The sequence below is a fragment of the Muscardinus avellanarius genome, assembly GCF_963383645.1.
Source record: "Muscardinus avellanarius genome assembly, chromosome: X".
Lineage (NCBI taxonomy): Eukaryota > Metazoa > Chordata > Mammalia > Rodentia > Gliridae > Muscardinus > Muscardinus avellanarius.
In genome coordinates this window covers 52,004,710-52,027,743 of record NC_137792.1, presented here as the reverse complement: position 1 = coordinate 52,027,743, position 23,034 = coordinate 52,004,710, and the positions used below count along the sequence as shown (strand labels likewise).

The 23,034-nt window shown below is 46.8% G+C and overlaps 1 protein-coding gene across 1 annotated transcript; it reads left to right on the top strand.

Annotated features, from left to right (window-relative positions):
* Positions 1-14,051: 14,051 nt before the first annotated feature.
* Positions 14,052-15,944, top strand: LOC308278911 (paraneoplastic antigen Ma6F-like; the record flags this gene model as incomplete). Its single annotated transcript, XM_080718910.1, has 2 exons — positions 14,052-14,304; positions 14,812-15,944. The coding sequence occupies 2 exons, from the start codon at positions 14,052-14,054 to the stop codon at positions 15,942-15,944; spliced, it is 1,386 nt and encodes a 461-aa protein (XP_080575036.1).
* Positions 15,945-23,034: the final 7,090 nt, after the last annotated feature.

The window sequence follows — 23,034 nt, the reverse complement described above, 5'->3', positions numbered from 1 at the left end:
CTTTTTGTTTTTACTGGGGCTCACAACTAAAAGCTTGCCTTGAGTCTCAGAGGAGACTTTACACTTGGACTTTTGAGTGATGCTGGAACTTTTAAGATTGGGTGGGGCTGTCAGGCTTATTCAGGAAACGGAGGCACAGGGAGCTGCCTGAGCTAGAAATGAGCAGTTTTTAAGGCAAAGAAGGTGCTGAAATGGATCAAGAAAATCTGGCTGCCACCCAGGCGGCACCTGCTGATGAAGACAATGCTGAGGCTTCAACTCAGTTCAATATCTACAGAAATGGCAAAAATTCATGAAGGATCATTTGGAACTTTAGCAGCCCCTGTGGGAAACTTGAGGTCTCCCCAAACTGGTTCATGCAAGAATTTTCTCTTCTTATCGCCCTCTCCCCTTTGCACTATCCCTTTCAGCACTGTCCGTAGAATCCTTTCAGCTGCCTCCCTTCAACACCTCTTCCTATCATCCCTGCCAGGCCTTCTCCTTCCAACTCTAGTCCAACTGACTTTAGTCATGAGAGCCTCAGCCACCCTCCCGGAATCGCCAGGGATTCGGGAGCCCCCAAAAGCAACCATATATGAGGCCAAGAAAGCTAGTTGTAAACTCTTTGCCTATTGCATCTACTTAAATGAGCTGTGGAGGCAGTCAAATGTCTGCTTGGGACCTCTTGACCCCTCCCCTGAAATCTAGTCAACAGCCTCCATAAGAGAACACAGAAGGGCAAAAAAAAAAAAAAAATCTTCAGAGTCTCCTCTACAAATATTGGTGGAATACTTTCATCCTCAGGGTAAGCAGGTAACCTCAACCAATATGCCCCGTCTCGCAGAAATGCAAACCTGGTGAAAATGGAAATATGAGGCCGGGATCACAGCCAGCTGGCTTGCATAAACAGTGAGTTTTGTATCTCTGGATTGATGCCTGACTCACAGTTTGCAGATGACTATTTTCTTGTTGTGTCCTCACATTGTTGGGAAAGTAAATTTTAGTCTCTTTCTTGTTTTGTAACAACACTAACTCTATGGTGCTGGCCCTGCTCTCACAGCCTTATTGAAACATAATTATTTTCCCCAAACCTCATCTCCTAATACAAGCCCCTTGAAGGTTAGGGTTTCAACATCTGAAATTGAAGGGAATATAAACAAACATGCAGTTTTTAATCAACCATGTCCTTAATTACTACTTAAGAGAACCAAGTCTTCTTAGATTTTTGTTTGTTTTGATTTTGTTTTTGGTATTAGGGACTGAATACACAGGCATTCTATCTCTGATCTACACTCCCAACCATTTTTATTTTTTGTTTTGAAACAGAGCCACTAAGTTGCTGAGAGTCTTGCCATGTTGTTGAGGCTAGTCTCAAACCTGCGATCCTCCTATCTCTGCCTCACAAGTACTGGGATTACAGGTGTCCATCATGCCTGACTTCTCAGTTTTAAAGAACTAAGTTTTTCACAATTCTGCTATTTCCTATATTCTTGTTTAAAATATTTTTGTCGCCTTGATTAAATAAGTAGCCAAGTAGTAATTTTCACTGATCCATAATCTTATATGATTAAATGATCAAACCTCCTGACAACTTTTGACATTTTGCCTTCTTAAAATCAAATTCCAAGCCATGTGTGGTAGTGCACGCTTATAATCCCAGCATTTAGGAGGCTGAGACAGGAGGATCACAGTTCATGAACAGCCTCAGCTACTTAATGAGGCACTTTGCAACTCAGTGAGATCCTGTTTCAAAATAAAAAAAATTAAAAGTAGGACTTAGGTTTAGCTTGGAGGTAGAATGTCCCTGGATTATATCCCAATACTGCAAAAAGAAATCAAATTCCAAATGATATCGTGTGTGTGTGTGTATGTGTATGTTGTGTGTGTGTGTGTGTGTGTGTGTGTGTGTGTGTGTGTCTGATACTGGAGATGGAATCCAAGAGTGGTCTACCACTGAGATATACCCTCAGCCCTTTTTATAAAATTTGAAACAGGGTCTTTCTAAGCTACTCTGTATTGGCCTCAAACCTGCACTCCTGCCGTATCCTGGCTATAAACAATGTTTTCTTTTCTTTTCTTTTTTTTGAGGGTCTGGGGATGGAACCCAGAGGCATTGAACCTCTGAGCTACACCCCCTGTCCAATTTTTTATTCTTTATTTTGAAACAGGGTCTTGCTAATTTGTTGAGGCTGGCCTTGAACCTGTGATCCTCCTGTCTCAGCCTCCCAAGTACTGGGATTATAGGTTATGGCACTTGGTGGGAGACATATCTTTAAAAGAGGGATTGGCAACTTTATCACAAGGCTGGAATAGTTCTCATGGGAATAGATGAGTTCTTGTGAGAATGGGTTGTTATAAACTGGGCCAATTCCTTGGCCCCCTCCCTCTCTTCAGCTCTTGCCCATTTCCCCTTCCACTTTTCCACCATATATGGAGCAGCACATGATGTTCACCAAAATCTGAACAGATGCCAGCAACACACTTTTGGATTTCTAGAATCATGAGTTGAAATAAGAATATTTTATCTACAAATTACCCAAGTCTATGGTGTTCTGTTATATCAACAGAAAATGAACTAAGAAAGGAGCACTTGTGCAGGTCCTCTCCAAAACCTCTAATGTCTGTGCTGTCACCAAATAAAAATTCAGACTGATAATGGAAAAAATTGTCTATTGCCAGTGCCATCCTCACTCTACCTGAAGATGCTTCAGGCCCAACAACTAGAAATTTTGGCTGACTCTCCCTAGAGCTCAAACTTGGTTTTACTCTTTTATTCAATCTTAATAACCATTTTTGTTATATTTCTAGTTATATCTTTGTTAATTGCTAAAGATCCCTCAACAGCTGATAAAGCTAGCCCTTCAGAATTATCAAATAACAATGTTAAGTCAGCCAGACATGGTGGTGCATGCTTGTAATCCCAGTACTTGGGAGGCTGAGACAGAAGGATTGCAGGTTCTCTGCCAGCCTCAGCTACTTAGTGAAGCCCTCTGCAACTTAGTGAGACACTGCTTCAAAATAAAGAGTAAAGCCAGGTGTGGTGGCACATGCTTATAATCCCAGCAATCAGGAGGTATAGAGCAGAGAATTGAGGTTCACAGACAGCCTCTTCTACTTAGGGAGGCCCTTTGCAACTCAATGAGACCCTGTTTCAAAAATAAAAAGACTATAAATTAGGGCTGAGCTGGGTGTGGTGGCAACTGCTTGTAATCTCAGCATTTGGGAGGCTGAGTGAGACTGGAGGATAGCGGTTAGCAGACAGCTTCAGCTACTTAATGAGGCCCTCTGCAACTTAGTGAGACCCTGTTCCAAAATAAAGAATAAAAAATAGGGCAGGAAGTGTAGCTTGGAAATCAAATGCCCCTGGGCTCCATCCCTAGGCCCACAAACAAAACAAAACTAGGCAGATGTAGCTCTGAGGTACAGTGCCCCTGATTTCCACCCCAGTACCACTAAAAAATAAAGAGTAAAAAATAGGGCTGGTGGTGTAGTTCAGAAGTAGAATGCCCCTGGGTTCAATTCCCAGTATGGAAAAGAAAGTTAAGTCCAGCTCAGCCCTGAAAACTATTTAAACCAACCTCACAGTGACCCTTATCCCATCTCTAATAGTATCTAACAACACATTTTGTTTTGGCAATGGTGCACACCCATAATCACAGTACTCAGGAGGCTGAGACAGGATGATCAGAAGTTTAAAGCTGGCCTCAGCAATTTAGAATACAAATTAAGGCTGGGGGCATAGCTCAGAGATAGAATCCCCTGGCTTTAATCTCCAGTCTCTAGTTACACACACACACACACACTTTTTTATCTTAACAGGAGAAGCCAGGTTTGGTGATGCATGCCTTTTAGCCCAGTATTTGGGAGGCTGAGATATAGGAGAATCTCAGGATCACAGCCTTGGCAATTGAGTGAGACCCTCAGCAACTTAATGAGACACTGTTTCAAAACAAAAATAAAAAATTAAAAGGGCTGCCGGACATAGTGGCGCAAGCTTTTAATCCCCGCGTTTGGGAGGCAGAGACAGGAGGATTGCGCAGGTTCGAAGCCAGCCGCGCTGGCTTAAGAGACCCTGTTTCCAAATAAAAAGTATAAAATAGGTCTGGGAGTGTAGCCCGGAGGTAGAAGGGTTCCATCCCCAGTACCACCAAAAAATAATAGTAATTAATAAAAATAAAATAAAATAAAAAGGGCTAAGTCCAGTCACGATGGCACACACTTGTAAGTCCAGGACCTGTGAGGCTGAAACAAGAGGATCACAGTTCAAGGCCAGCCTTGGCAACTCAGCAAGACACTGTTTCAACATAAAATATAAAATTAGGTGGTTGGGATAGCTCAGAGTTAGAATGCCCTGGGATTGACAAAACACTAACAACAAAACCCCAAACAGAACACAACACAAAAGGAGGGACCAACTTTCTGCTTTGTCTTTTAGGCAGGCTTCTGTTCTCTACAGACCCCTGGACCCTGCCTGCAAGCCTGAGCAAACACTAAGATGCAGAACATCTTTCTTCATCATCTCATATTGATCTGTAAAATACAAAATTATTTCATTTTCATATTGAAAGGTTTGCAGATTTTTGAGATGGGTGCATCTTCCCTAAAATCTTTTTCTATCTAATCCAAGATTTCTTTTTATTATCTGTATTTTAAGTGGAGAGTTGCTATGTTGCCCAGGCTGGTTTCTAACTCCTGGGCCCAAATGATCCTTCCACCTCAGCCTCCCAAGATACTGGGATTACAAACATGTTCCACACACCCAGCTAGGATTTGTTTTTATTTGACATAAATGAGGCTTTGACTGGAATGTCTGATTTCAGAATGGTGTTTATATAACCATGTATGATCAAACACTTATTAAGGAGCCAAGATTGAATTTATGGAGCCAATGTTTACTTCCAAAGTTTTCTTAGCCGGGCGTGGTGGCACACGCTTGTAATCCCTGCGCTTGGGAGGCGGAGACAGGAGGATCGCGCAGGTTCGAAGCCGGCCGCGCTGGCGTAAGAGACTCTGTTTCAAAAATATAAAATAGGTCTGGGAGTGTAGCCCGGAGGTAGAAGGGCTTTCAGGAACCCCAGTACCACCCAAAACAAGACAAACAGTCTTCTTGAAAAAGAAATGGACTAGTATCTGGATTATAGGGTTCCCACCATTACAGGTGAATAGGGAAGATCACTTCCTAGCAAGCCCAGGTAACAGGATATTTCGGAGGTCTCAAAATGAGAGGAAAAATTATTCTGTATGTTTGATCAAAAGAAGGGTTTCTGTAGAGAAAAATTAAATGTTTCAATAAAAACTGTAGTATTCTCTTTGCAAACTGCAATGAGTGATAGTTTTGTTATTGGCAATATAAATTGGCCTGGGTCTTATCATCGTGAAGAAGTTGCCAACCTTTACTACATTTCCAATTCTAGTTCCTTAAATATCTGGCTACAACACTCCAAAATGATATTTCCATTTTCCCCCTCTTCGAACTAGACATCACTCAGAACTAAATTATGATTGTCTGGTCCTTATCAGGACTCTAGGTGGCCTCAAAGTTGGGCTTTCCTCCCAGGATCTGAAGTATTAAAGGTAATCCTGATGACTTAATATAAACCTTTAAAGATGTTTCAACTCTACTTGGACTGATTTCTCTCTGCTCAATCCACTATCTGGGCCACTAAGGAAACCCAGAAAAATGCTCATGTCATAAACATTTTTATGAGAGATGACAAAGGCATCATTTCATTATCATTTTGATAATGGCACCAAAAGCATTAAAAACCTGCGGAGTCAAAAGATTTCCATCTAATTATATTTTGGACCTTAATACAACCTTTAAATATTTTTGTTAGCCAGGCATGGTGGTGCACACTTGCAATCCCAGCATTTGAGAAGCTGAGACAGGAGGATCGTGGTTTGCGGATAGCCTCAGCTAATTAGTAAGGCCCTTTGCAACTCAGTGAGACCTGTTTCAAAATAAAGAATAAAAAATAGGGCTGGGGGTATAGCTCAGAGGTAAAATGTCCCTGGATTCTATCCCTAGTACTGAAAATACTTTTTTTTGGTCATACTGGGGATTGAACTCAAGGACATTCTACCTCCAAGCTACACTCCCAAACTGGGGATTGAACCCAGAGGCCGAGCTAAACTCCTAGCTCTATTTTTTCTTTATTTTAAAACAGGGCCTCACTAGGTTGATGAGATTCTCATTAGTTGATGAGGCTGTCCTGGAACCTGTGATCCTCCTGTCGTAGCCTCCCAAGTACTAGGATACAAGTATACATCACTATACCCAGCTTATTTTTATTTATTTATTATTTATTTATTTGGTACTTGGGTTTGAATCCAGAGGCATTCTACCTCTGAGCCACAATCCCAGCTCTATTTTATTTATTTTATGGTACTGGGAATTGAATCCAGAGGAATTCTAGCTCTGAGCTATACCCATAGACTAATTTTATTTCTTATTTGGAATTAGGGTCTCACTAGGTTGCTGAGAGCCTCACTATACTGCTGAGGCTATCCTTGAACCTTCAATCCTTCTGCCCCAGCCTCCTAAGTACTAGGATTATAAGCATATGCCACCACGCCTGGTTTATTCTATTTTTAAATTGTTGAAACAGGATCTTTCTGAATTGCTGAAGCTAACCTCAAACCTGTGCTCTTCCTTTCTCAGCCTCCCAAGTACTAGGATTACAGGCATGTGCTGCCATGCCCAGTTTTTATTTTTTGTTTTGAAACAGTCTTACTAAGTTGGAAAGAACTGGTCTGGAACGGCAACCCTCCTGTCTCATCCTCAGAGTACTGGGATTATAGGCATGCACCATCATGCCTGGCAGGAGATCATATTTTAGATTGTTCTTTACCCTACTCAGGTGATCTATGATTCCTCTGAGTTCAACAATGATAAATCATTTATCTTCAACAAAAGAAGGGACTAGAAACCCTGAATTTTACCTGAGCCCTGTGATTCCAGAAAACTTCAAAGGTGAAGAAGTGCTTTTGCAATCAACCCTTTGCATTCTGCAAAGCAGCTTACTGCAAAACACCACTCTATGTCACATGACTTAAGTGAGCTCCAGTGATGCACCCCTTGTTTACCTACAGCAAGCCCAGGCACAGGCTCTCCAAATCCCCATTATTGTCTCATAAAAGATTAGCTAAATTGTTTCATCTTGATTGATAAATCTAAACAAAATGCTTCAGAGTCAACATTTGTCTCTCTTCCCCCAGGTTTCTGAACTTTAGTCCTTCCCTCCGCCTGAGCCAACATATAAATCACACTTAGAATAAGATGGTTTCAAGCCAGGCATGGTGGTGCATACCTGTAAGTAAAAATTTAAAAAATAGGACTGGAGGTCGAGCTCATAGATTCATCCCTCAGTACTACAAAAATAAAAATAAAAGGGGTTGGAAGTATAGCTCCAAAGTAGAATAATTTTTCATTCTCTAGTATAAAAATCAGAACAGGCAGGCTTCAAGATAAAATATTCTCTGATCTACTATGCTATCATGCCATCTTTTCATTTGATGTTCTTTGCTCTTTCTAGCCTACTTCCCTTCTCTATATAAAACAAACAAACAAACAAACAAACAAACAAACAAACAAAAGGCCGGGAATTGTGGCACATGCTTATAATCCCAGCATTCAGGAGGCAGAGACAGGAAGATCGTGGTTCGGGGATAGCCTCAGCTCCTTAGCAAGGCCCTTCACAACTCAGTGAGACCCTGTTTCAAAAAAATAAAAAGACTAAAAAAGAGGGCTGAAAGTTTTATTTTAAGGTAGAATGACCTTGGGTTCCATCCCCAGTACCAAAATACAAAACAAAATAAAACAAAATGAGGCTGAGACAGAAAGATTGCAGGTTCTAGGCCAGCCTCAGCTGCTTACTGAGGCCCTCAGCAACTTAGTGAGACCCTGTTTCAAAATAAAGAATGAAAAGTAGGGCTGGAGGTATAGTTCAGAGGTAGAATGCCCCTGGGTACAATACCCTGTTCTGAAAAAACCAAAACTAAAACCTTTGCCTAGCCCCTGACACCGTTACAAGGGTGGTCTGAGGTTTTCAAATGTTTGGTTTGATCATCTTCCCTATTTCTGTAGACCCTCTCATCCCACTATCATAGTCCCTTTTCCCCTTTGCAATAATCATTCTAAATAAAGTTTTTACCTACCAATATCCAGAATGTTTTTTATTTGGCACTGCTCGGGTTCAAATTCAAGTCTCCCAGTTTAACAGCAGAAAGCATCCCTAGGTCCTCATTGTGAACCATGGCCTCCATAGCAGAGAGGAAAGAGCACCCACCTAAGCAGAATTGCTTTCCTATGCCAGAAGTGTGACTTGGGAAGACTCTTCTCTAGTGGGGCTGATGGTCGGCCCATGTATAAGTTAGTTTTTATTTTATTTTATTTTATTTTATTATTTTATTTTATGTTATTTTATTTGGTGGTACTGGGGTTCCTGGAAGCCCTTCTACCCCTGGGCTACACTCCCAGACCTATTTTTTTATATATTTTTGTTTGGAAACAAGGTCTCCTAAGCCAGTGCGCGCAGCTGGCTTCAAACCTGTGCGATCCTCCTGTCTCTGCCTCCCAAGCGCGGGGATTACAAGCGTGCGCCACCACGCCCAGCGTTAAGTTAGTTTTTAAACACTTTGGCAAAGGCGGGTGTGTTGGCGTATGCTTGTAATCCCAGCATTTGGGAGGCTGAGATGGACAGCCTCAGCTATTTAGTGAGGCCCTTTGCATCTCAGTGAGACTCTGTTTCAAAATAAAGAATAAAAAAATAGGGCAGGGGGTATAGCTCAGAGGTTTAATGCCCCTGGGTTCCACCCCCTGACCTGCAAAAAAAAAAAAAAAAAAGAAAAAAGAAACAACAAGAAAAAAAACACACTTTGGCAATAAGCTGGGTGTGGTGGCATACACTTGTAATCCCAGCATTCAGGAGGCTGAGACCAGAGGATCACAGTTTACGAACAGCCTCAGCTACTTAGTGAGGCCCTCTGCAACTCAGTGAGACCCTGTTTCAAAATACAGAATAAAAACTAGAGCAGGGGGTGTAGCTTGGAGGTCGAATGCCCCTGGGTTCCATCCCCAGACCTGCAATAAAATAAAATAAAATAAAAATAAACACTGTGGTGAAACACCCAAGAGAATAAACTTAGAGGAGGAAATATTTACTTTGGCTCATGGTTTCAGAGGTCTCAGTTCTTGGTCAGCTGGCTCCATTGCTCTGGGCTTGAGGAAAGGCAGAGCATCATGGTAAAAGGACATGGCAGAGGAAACCTGCTCAGTTCATGGAATAGAGAGAGGGAAAGAGAGGGAGAGAGGGAGAGAGGGAGAGAGAGAGAGAGGGAGAGAGAGAGAGAGAGAGAGAGAGAGAGAGAGAGAGAGAGAGAGAGAGTGAGAGAGAGCTTGTAAGTAGCCAGGGGCAAGAGATAGTCTCTGTGGAGATCATGCCCTCTGTGACCTACTCTCTCAAACTAGGCCTCACCTCCCATAGTTTCCACCATCTCCTAAGAATCCACTTAAGTGCTTGGAAGGCAGAGACAGGAGGATAGCGCAGGTTCGAAGCCAGCTGTGCTGGTTTAAGAGACCCTGTTTCCAAATAAAATATAAAATAGGTCTGGGAGTATAGCCCGGAGGCAGAAGGCTCCTGGGTTCCATCCCCAGTACCACCACCAAAAGAAAAAAAGAATCCATTTCAATTATTTTAGCTATCAAATGGATTAATCCACTGATGAGGTGACAGCCTTCATGATCCAATTATATCCTAAATATCCCAGCCCTGAATGTTGCTTCACTGGGGATCGAGCCTTCAATACACAAGTGCATCTGTCAGCATTCTTGCAGTTATCATACAAAAGTTTGCCCATGTACTTTAGAGGAAAGAAGATTTATTTTCTTATGGTTCCAGGCTCAGTCCATGTGAAGCTGGGGACCACAGAGGCTGGAAGCAAGAAAGAGAGCGAGGGAGGAGGGATCATATATATAATCCCCAAGGCTGCACTGCACCCCTAGGGAACCACCTCCTCTTGCTACACCCTATCAACCTACTGGGTACCACCCAGGTAAATTCTGGGATTACAATCTTCATAACTCAATTACATCCACTCCAAACATTAATAAATGAGCTTTTTAGGAGACATTTTATATCTAACTATAGCAATGAGCCTTTGGGGGGGGGCATTCCAGATCTGAACTACAACAGCCCAGATCACCACTGAATATCTTAAGCACCTGCGGCCCTGTTCCAGGGTATGTTATGATGCTTAAGAGTAGATGGGCTCCTACCTTTTTCCCTGAATCCCAGGTTCACATGTCCTAGCACATGTCTACCTGGGATCTGCACGGGCAATTTCCATGCTTCTGCCCTCCAAGCTGTGTTTTCCAAGACACTTCCCACAGCTTGTCTTTCATGGCAATCCCACACCTTATGGCCAGTACCCTTTGGTGGTCTGACAACCATGATTCCACATTGACATTGACAAGCCGCGATCCTCCAGTCTCAGCCTCCTGAATGCTGAGATTACAATGAAGGAAGATTTTTACTACTCAAATAGGTGATAACCTAATAGGAATATCAGAAAAATATCCAGTGGACCAGATCTGTATATTTTTCCATAGAAAAATAAGGTACATAATTGCATCTATTTATTAATTGCCTAGCCAGGAAGCAAAAGTAAGACCTCACCTCATTTTCAATATCTCTAGTTCTACAGAAATAGAAAAAATTATAAATCCATTAGGATTATCTTCCATCTCATGCCAAAATATAACATACATTGGATACCCTTAGTACCTTATGTGGTTCTAGTATTTAAAGAGGTACTATTAAGCCGGGTATTATTAAGCATGGTGGCACACTCTTGTAACCCCAGCATTCAAGAGGCTGAGACCAGAGGATGGCGGTTCTCGGACAGCCTCAGCAACTTAGTGAGGCCCTCTGCAACTTAGTGAGACCCTGTTTTAAAAAAAAGAATAAAAAATAGGGCAGGGGGTGTAGCTCAGAGGTTGAACGTCCTGTGTTTCATCCCCAGACCCACAAAAATAAAATAAAATAAAATAAAATAAAATAAAATAAAGAGGTATTATTGGTTTAGGGTTGTAGCTCAGTGGTAGAACATGTGTTTAGCATGTGTAAAGCCCTGGGTTTAACCCCCAGCACCACAAAAGAGCAAAAAGGAAGAGAGATTATTTAAATAAATAAATAAATAAATAATAAGAAGAAAAGATAAATAGGTGTGGTCGCACATGCTTGTAATCCCAGCACTTGGAAGGCGGAGACAGGAGGATTGCAGGTTCAGGGCCAGCATCAGCTAGTGAGGCCCTCTACAACTTAGTGAGACCCTGTTTCAAAATAAAGAATAAAACATAGGGCTGAGGATGTAGCTTAAGGGTAGAATTCCTCTGGGTTCCATCCCCAGTTCTAAAAAAAAAAAAAAAAAAAAAAAAAAGCAAAAAATTTACAAATATCTTAAGAGAAAGAAGAACCCTTTTTTTTTTTTTGGTGGTACTGGGGTTCCTGGAAGCCCTTCTACCTCTGGGCTACACTCCCAGACCTATTTTTCCAATTTTATTTGGAAACAGGGTCTCCTAAGCCAGCATGCGCAGCTGGCTTCGAACGTGCGTGATCCTCCGGTCTCTGCCTCCCAAGCACGGGGATTACAAGCGTGCGCCACCACGCCCGGCTAGAACCTTTTTTGTGGGTCTACAGAAGGCTTTTTCGGATTTCTGGTTAGGATGATACTGATGATGACAAACCACTGATCCCACTGAAACAACTACAAAAAAAAAAAAAAACCAGATTGTCAAAGAAGTCATTTTATTTATTTATTTATTTATTTATTTATTTATTTATTTATTTATTTGTGGTACTGGGGTTCCTGGAAACCCTTCTACCTCTGGGCTACACTCCCAGCTATACATTTTTAAAATTTGGAAACAGGGTCTCTTAAGCCAGCGAGGCCGGCTTCGAACCTGCGTGATCCTCCTGTCTCCCCCTCCCAAGCGCGGGGAGTACAAGTGTGCGCCACCACGCCCGGTGACATTTTAATATGTTTATTCTCTCATTATATTTTTCAAAGCAAGTCTCTAGATTTGCCTAGGTTCCTGAGGTGGGAAAATAGACTCTGCCTTATGAGGGAAGCAGCTTTGAAGTCATATTACAAAGGATGTTGAACTAGTGAGTGGTGGAGAATTAGAGACATTAAATGAATATAACACTAGATTCATGAGCAAGCCCTTCACCTGCCCTGTGCCTGGAATATCAGATGTGTTCTGCTTCTGCTGCTGCCACCCCACTGCTCATATTTGTTCCCACGGTAGGTAGATGTTTCAGGGTCTACTCTTGGAAAACTTTCAAAGTTGCTGGCCAAATGGACAGCCAGTCCTATATATAGCAGAGATTGACTGAGTTCTCCAAAGGCCTCTTGGCTTCTCATGACCAAAGCTAGCAGAAACAGATCCAATGCTGTTTGTCACATCCGTTTGCATTCAGGGCTCAGACCTGGAGCCACTCAACTGGCTACAATAACCAGCCTTCAATAGCTGCACCATAGCCGGCCTCACCATATCTTTTGTTTCTACGCCCTTTGGTTATTTACTGTGCGCAGTGGAAGGTGAAGCTCCAAGATAACCCTGTGAGAAGAGTGTTAGTATTGCCCATTTACAGATGAGAGACTGAGATCATCAGTGATCTGTGCACAACCACTGCTCAGGTGAACCCAGCTTTGCCTGAGTCAAAGCCATACTCTCTCTGATGCAATGACTTCTTAAATGATGAAGGCTGATGTTGCAGCATAAGGAGTTGTCATGAGACTCCACAGTCAGAACAGTCAGCATTTGTCTGTTGCTGAGGTTCCTAGAAAGATGAGGTAAGCTTGTGAATGCCGAGTGACACTGGGAACCTAGTCTGGAGTCGCAGCACTTGACTGTCTGCTAACTCCCAGTTTCCAGCCCTTAAGAGCTTTCTCACTTCCAGCTATCCCCCATCCCATCTCCCTGCACTTCCACTAAGACATTCTGTTGGTGGAGAGCCAATGGATATGCCTGTTGCTCCTGGAGGTCCCAAGCCTTGCCACGTCAGGCTCTTACCACGAACGTCCTATCACCACTGGCAACACTGGCACCTCCATCTGTCCAGCCATTTGCCCTGCATAGAGACATTGAGATCTTTCTCCCTCATCTGCCTGGGGCTCCTGGGAGAAGGGAGAATTCCATGTGGCCTTAACACAGAGGCCCCAGGAGACCGTGCTTCCCCGGTACAGCGCCAGTATGATGTGCTGAGGTGCATTCTTGGATCTCCTGCTCCAGGGCTTTGAGCTCTGCAGCCTTCAGAATCAGCTCTGCAGCCTGAAGGTGCTATTTCCTTGAGGGCAGCCACAGCATCTGCAGAATCAACGTGAGCAGGCAGCCCAGAGTTACTGCCGGTGCCTTGGGAAGAGGCTAGATTGATGCCCTGCCAAGCAGTGAGCACAGGAGGGGATCTCAGTTGGAAGCCTGCAGAGAGGGGAGGTGGAGCATTTCTGCTGCAGGAGTCTGGATGGGGATGCTGTAGGCTGCAGGGGGTGGGGTCCTCTGGCTGCAGAGGTGCAGGTGGCTGTGTGAAGGGGGGAGGCTCTGGCTGTGTGTGGTGAGGGGATTCTAGTCTCAGGATATGGGAGTGGTGGGAGGGGTTGCCAGATTGTGAGGATAGGAGTGCTGAGCAAAAGCTCTAAGTCTGACTCTGGGAAAGAGGAGCTGAGGACTCTTAGCTGCCTGGTTGCAGATGGTACTGGGAGGGGCTTCAGCTATTAAGGTTCAATCAGGGGGCATTTGCCAAGTTAAAAGGGATTCTTCTCATCATGGACTTGAAGCTTACCGGTGGGGAATCTGAATCTCTGCAGTGGAGACCAGAGCTGGGAGGGTGGTGGCAGCTGCGACACTGGGAAGTGGAGGTGCTTTAGGCTACTGCTGGGAGGATGATCATTGGTTTCCCGCTGTCTGGCTATCAGGAGAGGATGGGGTGTCTGACACCAACATCCTTTTCTCCTTATTGCACTCACAGACCGCTACAGCGACTGCCGCCATCAGCTCACACGGGTCCGTCATGCTCCCTTCCCCCACATCCCCTGCACTGGCGCTGGAGATGCTGCAGGAGTGGTGCCGGTGGATGGGCGCGAACGCCCAGTGCTCCCTGCTCATCCTGGGCATCCCCGAGGACTGCGAGGAAGATGTGTTCCAGGAGACAGTGCAGGCTGCCCTGCGGCCCCAGGGCAGGTACCAGGTGCTCGGCAAGGGCTTCGGAAAGGAGCACGGGACGCTGGCAGCCTTGGTGGAGTTCCCTGATGGTTTAAACCGAAGTTTGATCCCCCGACAAATACCGGGCAATGGGGGACCCTGGACTGTGGTTTTCTTGCCTGAAGCCCCTGAAGCTGAGTTACAGGATAGACCCAATTTCCTTGTACAGCCTCAGGGGCAGGCAGTGGCAGAAGCTACAGGTGAGGGAGAAGCAGCAGGTGAAGAAGAAACTGTAGGTGAGGGAGCAGCTGCAGGAGAGGGAGGGGCTGGGGAAGAGGGAGAAGCTACAGGTGAGGGAGCAGCTGCAGGTGAGGGAGGGGCTGGGGAAGAGGGAGAAGCTACAGGTGAGGGAGCAGCTGCAGGTGAGGGAGGGGCTGGGGAAGAGGGAGAAGCTACAGGTGAGGGAGCAGCTGCAGGTGAGGGAGGGGCTGGGGAAGAGGGAGAAGCTACAGGTGAGGGAGCAGCTGCAAGTGAGGGAGGGGCTGGGGAAGAGGGAGAAGCTACAGGTGAGGGAGCAGCTGCAGGTGAGGGAGGGGCTGGAGGCCAGGAGGGAGCCTTGGATGGGGCAGGGGGCACAGATGAGGTAGTATCCTGGACCGCGCGGTGGAGTCAGGCCCTGCAGCCTATACTGGAAAACATGGCCTACCAGGAGCTGCGACCCTTTTCCGGGATAGAGGAGCCTGGCTATGGGGAAGATTCCTTCGAGAGCTGGCTGGATCACGCCAACGACATGCTGTACCTGTGGCGCCACGTATCAGAAAGGGAGAGGAGGAGGAGGCTGATGGAGAGCCTGGGTGGCCCTGCACTGGATCTCCTGTCCGGGCTCCTGGAGGAACATCCCGATACCCCTGTGCAAGACTGCCTGGAGGCACTGGTGCAGGTATTTGGGAATAAGGATGCCCCGATGACAGCGCGCCTGAAGTTCCTGACTTGCTCCCAGCGGCCCCAGGAGACGCTGTTTGCCTACGTGATGCGCCTGGAAGGCCTGCTGCAGGTGGCCTTGGAGAAGGGGGCCATCCATCCGTCCATCGCAGACAAGATTCGAGTTCGGCAGGTGCTGATGGGGGCCCGGCCGAATCTGATGCTCCAGAATAACCTGAGGAGGATGCGGCTGGAGGTGAACCCTCCCGGCTTTCTTGGGCTGCTCAGGCTCATTCGGGAGACTGAGGCACGGGGAGCTACCCGAGGTAGGAATGAGGGGTCCAGAGCTGAGGAAGGAGTCCAAGTGCACAGTGGAGGCCCACCTGCCACACAGGCTTTCTGTGCCCACGGAGCTGCTGCTGAGCCTCTCCCTGCGGGCCAGGAGACCTCCCAGTCCCCCTCCTCCTCTGTCAATGAAGATGCCAGCCAGGTTGCTCCTGAACCGCAGCATGCTGCTGGGGTGTCTCCTGGGATCAACAATGCCACAAAGGCAGCCACTGCCACTAGAGGGGCCGAGGCCACCCCTGCTCTTCCGCAAAATGAAAATGCTTCTGCCCCTATAGGCCTTGGCTGGGTGAGACCCGCTGAGGCCCCCGGGGCACCCATCCCAGGCCATATGTTCCGTGCTTCTGGTGCCAGTCCAGGGGGGCCTGGCTGGGTCCCAGAGAGGCTTGTGCAGGCAGAAGAACAGGAGGCTGAGGAGCCCCAGGTGGAAGGGCCCAAGGATATCCAGGAGGAGTCAGATAATGAGGATGGGGCTGGGGATATGAGCCACCTCTAGTCCTCCCAGGGCAAAGGAGCTCAGCAGCTCCAGGTCTTCCTCTCCTCTCAGGCCAAAGAGAGGAGGGTGAGGCCAGGGCTGCCTAATGGGGCGGGAAGAGGCTCCCTCCCCACGGCAACACTGCCCCCGACCCCAGCCCTGAACCCTGCCGTTCAGGGCAGCCAGCATGGCAGCACCCTGACTAACGGTCATGGCCTAGATGAGGTCCCCTGCCTTGGCCTGGGAGACCTAGTGGAAAGCGGCCATCTCAGCGGTGCCAGCTGCCTGGCTTCCCCAATGAAACTTCCCCTCTTCTCCACTCACCCTTCCCAGGGCCCCCTTGGTGGTCTACCCCAAGCAAAATCGCTCCTGTGTAACACCATGAGGTGTGTGTGTCTGTGTCTGTGTGCATGTGAACCCCGGGCAGCTGGAAGCCCTGGTCCATACGACCAGCCCCCTTCAGGCCCGGGCACGTGCTGTGAGCTTTCTTCCGTGCCAGCCAGGACCCTGCTCCATCCTGTCCAGTGTCATGAGCCCGACCTCTGCTTTCTAGGTGTAGATCTAGGCCAGCTGCCTACCTGCCGCTCTTTCTCTGTTCTCCTGACAAAGATGTGTGTGTGTGTGTGTGTGTGTGTGTGTGTGTGTGTGTGTTCTTAGCTGAGCAGCTCCCCTCTGGAGACCCACCAGGAGCCCAGTCCCGGGAGAGGCTGGAAGGATGGATTACAATGCTGAGGGTGTGGTTGGCACTCACCCCTCCCCCCCATGACTGTGACCCTGACCCTGATGTGACTTCACCTGGTGCGGGAAGAACTGGACCAGGGATGGAGAGGAAAGGCTGGGACTGTGCTCTGATGTTCCACCCCCTTTGTTACTTGTGACTCAGTTTCCTCAGCTTCGTGGGGAGTGTTCACTGCTGTGCTTTCCAGTGCCCTGTGACTGTCCCGTGTGGCCATAGGCCAACGGCCACCCTGCAGCGGGTCAGCCCGGGAGGGTCTCTTTGAAGTGAGTGGGCATGGCCAGAAGCCATCGCCCTGAGCAGGAGCAGATCTGGGGCCCTCAGGAAGGGAGAAGGGGGCAGGAGGGCCCCAGCTTGGGGGACAGAGGGATGAGGTGCCTCTTCAGGAGCCCCAGGAGGGGGATGGGGCGGGACCTGTGGCCGGCCCTGAGGAGGAGTCCCTTTCTGTGCTGTCATCCCCTTCTCTTGGATGGTTTCAGTAAATGTGTCTCTTCAATAAAGTTCTTGAATATTCCAGCTGAGTCTCATATCTGCTATGGGCAAATGAGTTCTCTTTGGCATTAGGGTGGTGGAAGGAACAGATTAGACTGGTCCTCTGTCACTAGAATGGTTCTTAGGGTGTGGTTCTGGTATGGTCTGTTAGGGGCTCCTTACTGCCATAACTACAAAGGTTGTCATGACCAAGGGTCCTCAAAAATCCAGACAGGACTGGAGCCCGAAGTTTAAGGTACAGATAATTTAAAAATATATGTATGTATATATAGATACATGTGTATGTGTGTGTGTGTGTGTGTGTGTGTGTGTGTGTGTGTACTACTTGGAATAGACCCAGGGGTGCTTTAACTCAGAGCTACATCCCCACCCCTGTTTTATTTTGAAATAAGTTCTTCCTAATTTGCTGTGTTTAGCCTGAACCCTGAGATCATCCTGTCTTAGCTTCCTAAACATTGGGAATTATAGGAATGCTCCACCATGCAGGACTAGCTCTCACATAAATATATTTTCAGTTGCAGTCTCTTGGTCTATTATTACGTTTATTCCACGTCTGAACTATAGTATTAAAGCACCCGTGATATCTTAGGGAATATGATACAAAACAGTGAGGGGATCAAAGATACCCCCTGGCTTGCTTGCAACATTATGTAAAGAAGCAAAACGTGTGCGCCTGCGCGCGCGTGAACGGTCCTGTAGCGTCGGGGATGGGGTTGCGCCTGCGCCTTGGCGAGCGTGCGGCCGGCGTACACGCGCCGCGCGTGAGCGCACCAGAGCGGTCCGCGCCTAGAACAGCGCGCGGCATTCGTGAGTGCGCCTGCGCGGGCCGCCATTTCCTGGAGCCGCCAGTTCTGGTGGTGCCGCCGGCTGGGAGGTGTGAGCCGATGCCGAGCGAAATGGCCGCCCTAGGCGAGCTGAGCTCCAGCGGGGCTTCTCTGGAGGCCATGCCCGAGATGGCCACGAGGTGGCGCTCGAGGATCACGAATGGGCCCTGGGCTGGGGCGGCCCTTCCCCCACGCTGTGGAGGGGGGGGGGCGGCGGCAGGTGGGCCTTGGTCGCCGCCCGCAAAGAGCCGCAGGGGCCCTAGCGTCGGTCTCTGCTGGGCACTGCACAGTGCTCTTTGGGGCTGTCCAGGGTCAGAGGGTCCAGCTGCGGGGAGGGCAGCACGATCCTCTGGCCACCACTCACCCTTGGGCGATCTGGGCTGCTGTGCTGTGGGGCTCAGGGAGCAGGATGGGGTGGCCCGGTCCTGCACAGCAGTGGAGATGTACTTTTCCTAGTTCCAGAGTTCATGGAGGCCCTCATTTAATTGTAGCAACAGAAAAAGAGAATGGAGCCGGGCGTGGTGGCGCACGCTTGTAATCCCTGCGCTTGGGAGGCTGAGACAGGAGGATTGCACGGGTTCAAAGCCAGCCTCAGCTACTTAGTGAGGCACTCAGCAACTTAGTGAGACCCTGTTTCCAAATAAAATATAAAATGGGTCTGGGAGTATATAGCCTGGAGGTAGAAAGCCTCTGGGTTCCACCCCCAGTACCACAAAAAAAAAAAAAAAAAAAAAAGAGAATGGAGATTTATTTCGTCCCAAGTTGCAGAGCAGGCTTCTTAAATCTGGGACCTGTGCTCTTTCATTACACTCTACTGCTTCCAGTTTGTGGTTGGCTCTTGTTGCTAATGTGTTGGTGAGCCTGGTAGGTGTGTTCCTGCCAATTAGTCAAAACGTAACAGTTGGGTGTTCGCAGGCTTGTAAGCATTCGGGAGGCTGAGAGCAGAGGATCGCAGTTCACTGACAGCCTGAGCTATTTAGGCCGTCTGCAACTTATTGAGACCCTGTTTCAAAATAAAGAATAAAAATAGGGCAGGGGATGTAGCTCAGAGGTCAAATACCCCTGGGTTCTATCCCCAGACCTGCAAAAAAAAAAAAAAAAAAAAAAAAAAAAAGTAACAGAACATCATTCAAATCCATTACACTGCTTTCATGATACTGATTGAACAGGATGGGTAAGAGGCAGCCAGCACCTTGGTAAAGCACACTTACTGCATTCGGTGGGATATAAACCCTAGGAAGATCCAGGAACCTGCCACTTTGGTGAGGTTCTTAGAGACCCAGTAGTCAGAGGCATGCCAGGATGTCCCCTCCAAAGCAAAAGACAAATTCACCTCATCTTGAGACTCCCGCCACAGGAAGGAACTGGTGTACCTGTTAAGTCTCTTTGGGTCCTGGGAAGGCAACTTCTTATGCCCAGAATAACTGCTCTGTTCTGTGCATCATGTTGCACAGAAGTCTGAGAGTTTGGGGAAGCCAAGAAGAGGGATCCTCAACAGGGCCAGGCCACAGTGAAAGCAGCTCTTGGACCAGCTTCTCTTAGATACTGTATGGTAACAGAGGTATCCATGGTGTGGTGGGAGGGAATATGGTATAGGGTTTAAGGTGTCCCCCATGGGGGAATTGCTACACAAATCCCTGAGATTTTATAGCAGAACGATGCCATCTGCATCAAAAAATTATGTCCCTTTTTAAGAAACAACTTCTGATGTGCTTCTGGACCCTAGCAGACATAATACTTGACCATGGAACATCAAATAGCTGTGCATGTGAAACTTACCACTATGATCTGAGTCCTATCAGAAACATCACATCATACTCAGATGACCATTAGTAGTCCATTATAAGTATGAACTAGTGCAGCTGAAATACAAAGTGGACAGAAGTGTGAGAAAGCCAGACCCCAGTTTCTATCACAGTCATACCAGCACTCCTCCTTCAGCCCATACCTTGGCCCATGTGATCTCAAATAGCTAGATTAAGAGGTGGAAAAGGCCCAAGTTTGGTTTATGGTTAAATTATTTTGGTAGACTTAAAATGGTTAGCAGTTAATTCCAGCCACACCCACCCAAAGATGTCCCTGGCAGACAGTGGGGAAGGCAGATCTTTCCAGTATAGGGAGCTTTGAATGATATATTGAGCAGTGGCCCAACATAATAATAGACACAGAATTCTGTGCAGTGGTCAATGGTCTAGTCAAAGGCCTAGAAGAAAATGACAGAATAATTGGAGACAAGGTGGTCTGAGATCGAGGTATATGGAGGGAGAAATTGGAGTGAGCATATTAATGCCCTCCAGAAAGTATCAACAATTGATGATGAACTGAATAGTCAAGTAGAGAAAAATGATGATAGGCACATGGATAGAGTGGCTACAGTATGAGAGGTGGAGACTGTGGGGGGAGGAGGTGACAGCATGAATCTTCTTTACTAAGGCCATTGGCTCTGAATGTCCAATGTGCTAGCAACAGAGACCTATGATAAGACACCCAGTGTGGCACCTACCATTTCTCCATATTGAATCCCAACTCTCTCTGTCTCTCTGTCTCTCTGTCTCTGTCTCTCTCTCTCTCAAAGAGAATGACCCTATAACAGTACTTTTTTTGCGGTACTGGGGATGGAACCCAGGGGTATTCTACTGCCGAGCTACACCTCAGCTCTATTTTTTTTTTAGTATTTTTTGTGTGGTACTGGGGGTGGAACCCAGGGGCATTTCTACCTCTAGGCTATACTCTAAGACCTATTTTATACTTTATTTGGAAACAGGGTCTCACTAAGTTGCTGAGAGCCTCACTCAGTAGCTAAGGCTGGCTTTGAACCTGTGCAATCCTCCTGTCTCAGCCTCCCAAGCACTGGGATTACAAGTGTGTGTCACCATGCTTGGCTCTATTTTTTAATCTTTATTTTGAAACAGGGTCTCACTGAGTTACAAAGGGCCTCACTAAGGAGCTGAGGCTGCCTTCGAAATGCAATCCTTCTGTCTCAGCTTCCCAAATGCTGGGATTTATAAGCATACACCACCATGTCTGCCTCCCTAACAGTACTTTCTAACAAGAGTAGAAACCTAGTCTGATTTTTTTGTTTATTCCAGGCACAGTTTTGGTTAGCCTCACTATCCAAAGGCTTCCAAAGTGTATGATCTATAGACCTAGAACCTCACAGAAGATGTCATCTTACCAGGGGACACACTCAAGAGAGAAGGAAGTATGTGAGTGGGCCCATGAGCATGAGATCTTCTGGTACAGTACATGGCATCCACCAGAAGTTGCTACTTTGATAGATTATGGGAATGGACTGCTGGAGGTGTAGCTGAAGCACAGGCTTAAAGGTGAAGGGCACAGTGTCATTCTCCAGAGGACAACATTCACTGAATTGGAGACCCCCAGGTTGTACTCTGTTCCCAGCAGGAAGAATAGATGGGTCTGGGAACCACGGGGTGGAGGCCATAGTGGCCTCACTTTCCACCTTTCCCAGTGACTTGCTCAGGGGCCAGCTTTGTGCTTCCATTTTCTCAACTCTGGATCCCTGAAGAGCGCACACTCTCACCGGGAGATACAGCCAAGGTCCTATTGTACTCATACCTGTGACCACTGAATGTGCATCTGTGGAGTTCCTTGTGTCAAGAGACCAGCAAGCAAGAAGAGCCACTGTCTTAGCTGGGGTAATAGACGCTTATCAAGGAAGTGGTAGGACTGCTGTAGGGGCAGGGAAGACTATATGGGAGACCTACATGATCTCAGCTGACTCTCAGACTCTGTGATTATAGCTGTGAGTGGAGGATGGATACAAGGGAATCATATCCTTCAGGAATGAAAGAAAAGTCGCCTAGACTGCAATTGGTAGCTGAAGGCAAGGGAGACCTAGAATGCACAGTAGAAGAGGGGGATAATGAATACCTGTTGCAGTCACAGGACCAGTGGCATTAATGGGAGATATACTTTGTCATACCAACATCTCTCTTCTAATTTTAACCCCAGAAAGATTCACAGGAGCCAAGATGGAGTTGCTTTCCAAACTACACTGATTACCAGCTCTGTATGGCATAAGAGGTGATATTTGGTAGCTATGAAAGTGTGTTTGTTAGATGTCACTTGAAGAGAGGATAATGCGGTTAGCTGATAGCATCTGGGCGCAATGCAGCATGTGAGCTGAGACTATGCTATTTCCAGGTAGCTTCTAGTCAATGGCTTAGCATAGCAGGGTACTAAAGGACATTTTTGCTCAATGTGGGACTCCTCTAATGGCCATCTTTGCACCAGAACTCCCTGTTGGGCTGGCTAACACCTCCTCAAAGCTGTACCACAGACTGAAGCTCTTCCTTCTAACCTATCTTTCTCTTCCACCTGCACCATGGTCTGAAGACTCTTCCTGTCTCTCCTGTAACTTTTCTCCTTTATCTTTTTCAATAAATCTTTTTGTGTGTGTGTGTGTGGTACTGGAGATTGAACCCAGGATCATTCTACCTGCCAGCTTCAGATACATAGTGAGGCCCTCTGCTATTGAGTGAGACCTGTTTTAAAATAAAGAATAAAAAATAGGGCTGGGGGTACAGCACCGGAGGTAGAATGCCCCTGGGTTTGATACCCACTACCACAAATAAATAAATAGTCTTTTTTGTTTTAGCCCTATTTTTGTGGCACTGGGGTTCCTGGAAACCCTTTTATCTCCAGGCTACACTTCCAGACCTATTTTATATTTTTTAAATTTGGAAACAGGGTCTCTTACGCCAGCGTGGCTGGCTTCGAACCTGCTCTAGCCTCGTCTCCACCTCCCAAGCGCGGGGATTACAAGTGTGTGCCACCACACCTGGCCTTTAGCCCTTTTTGTTTATTTTTAATTTTGAAAAAGGGTCTCACCAAGTTGCAGAGGACCTCATTAAGTAGCTGAGGTTGTCTGCAAACCTCAATCCTTCTGTCTCAGCCTTTCAAGTACTGGGATTACAAGCATGAACCACCAAGTGCGGCTTCTCAATAAATCTTTTACATCTTGGCTTTTGGAGGACCTAAACCATCACGTTTGATTTGGTGTGAGAACCCCTCCTTCTCCTCCCTCATGGAAAGT